Source organism: Chenopodium album, chromosome 5 (genome assembly GCF_948465745.1).
Source record: "Chenopodium album chromosome 5, dcCheAlbu1.1, whole genome shotgun sequence".
NCBI classification, from domain to species: domain Eukaryota; kingdom Viridiplantae; phylum Streptophyta; class Magnoliopsida; order Caryophyllales; family Amaranthaceae; genus Chenopodium; species Chenopodium album.
This window is the reverse complement of record NC_137838.1, coordinates 30,511,268-30,516,608: the sequence shown is the minus strand read 5'-3', so window position 1 is coordinate 30,516,608 and position 5,341 is coordinate 30,511,268. Positions and strand designations below refer to the sequence as shown.

Genomic DNA, 5,341 nt, shown 5'->3' with positions numbered 1-5,341 from the left:
CAAGGGATCTCTCAATACATCTCTACAATTTTCTTCAAAGCCCTCATCAATGGAAGAACCTCGACTTCCTTCACTCCTACTTGTGGCCTCCGGCAAGGTGACCCTCTTTCTCCGTACTTGTTTCTATTTTGTATGGATGTTTTATCTCGTATTCTAGAGCTTGCTGAGGACATTAATTGCCTCCGCGGAGTTAAAATCTCTAGACAAGCCCTTTCTATTTCCCATCCCTTTTTTGCGGACGATGCTATGTTCTTCTTTAAATGTTCCCAGGAGTCATGTGGTACGATAGCAAATATCCTTGCTAGATTTGGGAAGGCGTCTAGTCAACACCCCTTTGTTTCTCCAGAGCTAGCTAATTCTTTCAAATCAATACTAAGAGTTCCCATTTTTGATAACATGGGGACACATTTGGGGGTTCCTATTGACATCTCAGGGAGGAAAGCCCCCTTTTTTGTGGATCTAGTGGAACGTGTAAAAAAGAAAATCATTTTCAGGGCGCATTGCAAGCTTACGGAAAGCGCCAAACTTATTCTTATTAACTCTGTCCTCTTGGATATGGTGGCTCATGTTATGAAAACTTGCAAGCTTTCGATGTCCATCTCAAATAAACTTGACTCCCTTTTCACTAGGTTTTGGTGGGCTAAAAGTGGAGGAAAAGGTATTCACTGGATAAACAGGCAACGAGTTCAACTCCCTAAAGGCATGGGAGGTTTGGGTATCCGATCTGCTAGCATCTACAATGATGCTTTGCTATTTAAACATATCTCAAAATGCGTACGAATCCTCAACTCCTTGCTGCAAGGATCTATAATGCGAAATCCGATTGCATCCTTTGCCCAAACAGTGACTTGCGGAAGCCCCCTCTAACTTCTCTCTCATGGGTTAGAAAGACTATGCATTCTCTATCAATTAAGATGAGTAAAGGTTTTGCTTGGAAAATTGGGTCTGGTGATTTTGTTTTAGCTACTAGCTCCCCCTGGGTCAATAATAAAGTCCTAGTTGTGAATTCAAACCAAAATCTCAGACAGAGTGCTTTATGGAAAGTTGAAGATCTTATCTCTCCTAATCAGTCCTGGAATGTTGGTCTTATCCGAGAAATATTTGAGTGGAACAGTGCACAAGTGATTTTGGCTATCAATCTCCTAACCGAGGAGGAGGAGGAGGAGGAGGAGGAGGAAGACTTCTTGCATTGGCCTTGGCACAAAGCTGGTACTTATACTGTTAAAACAGGTTATGCCTTTCTTGCTAACCTTGGAAGTAGCGGAGAGCCCCTCCATAGAAAAGAAGTTCTTGATTTTTTCAGAATCTTATGGCATCAGGAAATTCCCTCGAAATGGCTTATCTTCTTAAGGAAACTTTCTGTCAATGGTATTCCTGTTAGAGCTAATCTTCGGGAAAGAGGAATCGTCAGCGACACCCTATGTGATTACTGTGGTATAAAGGAAGAGGATGGGTTTCACCTCTTCCTTGAATGTTCTATAGCTCGGTATGCTTGGGATAACAGCCACATACCGAACTACAAAAAACCTACCGGCTCAATTTCCCTCTAGAAATGGATCCGAAGTCATATTTTGCATTTTTATAGTCAGGATGGAATTCGTAGTCAACGCATTCAGGCCTTTGTGGCGACTTTGTGGGCTATATGGATTACAAGGAACAAGCGTATCTTCCAGAATGAAAATGGCTACTTAAGGTGTTACTTTGGGAATCTTAAGGCGGCTCATCTCTTGCTTCACGATTTTACAAAGTCTAACAATAGACAACATGGCTTGCTTTCTTCTACAGATTTGTCCTCCCTCCCTCCTCCGGAATTTTTACAAGCTTCATTAGGGCAACTGGACCGTGTTCTACTATACAACGATTCCCTAGCTCTAAGTACTATTAGAGTTGATGGGTCATGGCACAAGACAAGTAAGCACTATGGGGTTGGATAGACGATAGAGCTGCATCAATTTGGTGAAAGGGAGCTGGTGGTTTCTCTAGAATTGCGTCTTCAGCTCTGCAAACCGAGTTTTGGGCATGCCTTTATGATTTAAGGTGGGCTAGTGATAATGGTTATCGATCCATTAAAATTTTAACAGATTCTGCTTTACTAGTCTCGGCCTTAAGGGACAAGAGGCCCTCGGAGATCCATCATCTATGGTCTCTGAAACACCTTTCAACATTGTAACATCCTAAAGGTGGATAGAACGGAAGCCAATCTCCCCCACCAAATAGCTAACCAATGTCGGGTTAACTTACACAGGTTTTCAATTCCTGCAATTTTCTATGTTTTTTAATTTTCCTTTACCTTAGTTTCCCTTTCTTTCTGTTGTTGTCAAAAAAAAAAAAAAAAAAAAAAGATACTATTTAAATGGACCACACCTCCTTAATTTACATTGATAAATTTCATTTTATTTATTCTAATTTAATTTGTTTTAATTTGGCAAGTTCTTTTCCAAGCAAATTGCATTTTTTAGCTCCAATGGTTAAGCTAGTAGCCATGGATTATTTAATATTGCAAGTAAGGCCCTAACTACAACCATTGGAGTTGCTCATAGGAGTATAAACAACTAGGCCATGTGCTTTAAATAAAGGTAATAGAACAGTTTCTACCATAAAAAACCTTCCATGTATAGTGTGTTACAACTATTGTAATATTTTTATTTTAGGAAAGTGTTGCAAATATAAAGAAACGGAGGAAGTAGATATTAATATAATATACAATGAGACAGATCTAACATGCCATTTATTTTGAGATGTAGGGAGTATATTATTTCTCATAGAATAAGAGTATTTTATGGTCAAGCATATTAAAGTTTGACTCATATTTTTGCAATAATGAGGCAAAACTTAAGGACAAAGAAAGTATGTAGTACTCTGTAAAATTATTTTTGTATATATATATAGGATCTAATAAGTTATCTAGTATTTGTTAGAATTGTTTCAATGTATAATTTTCGAAAAATTACTTTTTATAATTCTTATTTCTTTCGCTGCATTATAATACAAGTCAAATATAGCACACAAGTAAATTCATGAATTTGGTCATTAAAATTAAAATAAATATTTAAATATTGATTAAAAACAATAGTGTGATTTGTGAATAATTAATTAGCCACACTATGTGGTTACTTGTACAAGAACAAAGTAAACTAGATAACCAATGACAGATCTAGGGGTCGGGATTTGAAGGTTTAACCTCTCGCTTAAAACTAATAACTATATCCCAATAATTTTTTACAAGTAAAAAAAGATTACTTAAGTTCAATAACTAATAAATCAAAATAAATTACCAAAGGCAAAGCCCCGAATGGCCTAGATGGTAGGTCCCTTTTGTCTATAACACTGGCCCATTAAACCCTATAACATTGACCGAGTAACCCCTATGACAGTACACTAATTAAGTAACCCCTATAACCGTGACAAACTAACACTGACAAATTAACCGAGTAACCCCTATAATATTGACGAAGTAACCCCTATGATGGCTGGCCACACAGTGTACATGTCTAGCCACACAAAAGAATTTGTGTTTCTCAAAAATTTACTTTTCTTTTTATATTTACAAATTATTACTTTCTCGAGAATTTTTAGCTGTCAAAAATCTATTTTCACATTTGATATATTTTAAAAATTATTACTTTCTCGAGAATGTTTAGCTGTTAAAAATCTATTTTCACATTTGATAATGCATAACTTAAATTTTTAATTCTTTAAATATATATATGAAAAAATATAAATATTTAAATAATTAATAAAGTACCTATTGAGGCGCTAAAACAAGATCTTATATAACTATTAATTAATCTAATTGTAAATCACGAAATGTATTTGAAGTGGAGTGTGTGAATAGTTTATTGAAAATTTGTATGTAAAGATAAAGAGAGAATGAAATGTCAAATGTAAACTTTTAAAAAAATATACGCAGTATTAGATTTTAAACATATGTCTTATACTCTTATTCTTAACCACTAGCACTAGCAGTATCTAGTGCTCTATTTGTCCTTTTTTTTTTTTTTTTTTTATTCACAGATGATTTTTATGCCCAATTCTTTACAAATTTGACTATAAAATTTATTATTATATTATAAACATTAAACCATACCACGTGCATATGTTAAATTTGGCTTTGAATATATTTTTTTTAAAGGGTTTTTCTAATTTATGCCCTCAAGGTTATTGAGTTTCTAAGGCGTGTCCATGCTTTTTTAAAATCACAAGTTGTGCCCTTCAACTTAAGTTGTTAATTAACTGTACCCTCTAATGTAAACTCGACGTTAGTAATTGTAAATAAATAGGAACTAATAAAAAGCGGGTGAGAAAAAATAATGAGAAAACTGAGAGCTTGACATATCAATGGTTGCTTGTAGAAGAAAGAAGAAAAAGTAGATGAGAAAATGTGAAAAAATGCTAAATAGTAACCTACTTATATAACTCTAACCCAATTTGGGCGTGAAATTTCTACCTAACGTGCGGTAATATACTGTTAGCACAACTACTAACGTTGGATTAACGTTATATGGTACGGTTTAATAAACACCTTAAGTTGGAGGGTACATCTTGTGATATTGAAATAGCATGGGCATACCTTAGAAACTCAATAATATATAACAAGGGCATAATTAAACATAATTATTATTGAACTTTGCCTCGTTTTGATTTTTGTTTGTAGATGAATAGCTTTAACGACAACACTAATTTGCCAACCAAACTGAAAACAAGGCTCAACCTTAAAAACTTCAAGGAATGGGAAAATGTGCTAAGAAATGGTCTTAAGAGTCACATGTAACACCTTAGAAATTCTTTTTCTTTAAAATACCTGTTTTGCTCTTTTTAAAACTCAACATAGGTAAATCTAAGACATTAACGCCACCGTGAAAACGGCTAAGACAATTATCAAAGCTACACATCGGAAGACTATCTTTAAAAACATTCAAAACAAGTCAACTATAAAGTCAACCAAAGTCAAATGAAGTCAACCTACAACATGGAACCATTATATGCCCTTATTAAAACTAAACAAACTTAAAAACCTTAGCGTTAGTCTCACAAACATAATATAAAATAACTAAAGCAATAAATCACATCGTAAACTTATGGAAACTAAGCATGATTCGCTCTTCGTTCATGCCCTATCATGAATATGCTTCATCACTTGAAAAACTCTTCCATACTTGTCCCCACTACTCGCCATTAGAAATGGGTCGTCGTAGGACCAAAGTAAAGATAAGGCCAAACAAACATACAAACACATAATCAGCAATGCTGAGTACATAAGCGTAAATGAAACACACTAACACGCATTTACCCTATCATCACAAAACTTGCTTGGTTACACCTGTTTACAAACATACAACAT

General features: G+C 34.8%; 1 protein-coding gene across 1 annotated transcript; it reads left to right on the top strand.

Moving 5' to 3' along the window:
• The first annotated feature begins 914 nt into the window (after window positions 1–914).
• LOC145632787 (uncharacterized) lies at window positions 915–1,934 on the top strand. The gene is made up of 2 exons (XM_081685125.1): window positions 915–1,486; window positions 1,586–1,934. The coding sequence occupies exons 1-2, from the start codon at window positions 915–917 to the stop codon at window positions 1,932–1,934; spliced, it is 921 nt and encodes a 306-aa protein (XP_081541251.1).
• The last annotated feature ends 3,407 nt before the right edge of the window (window positions 1,935–5,341 follow it).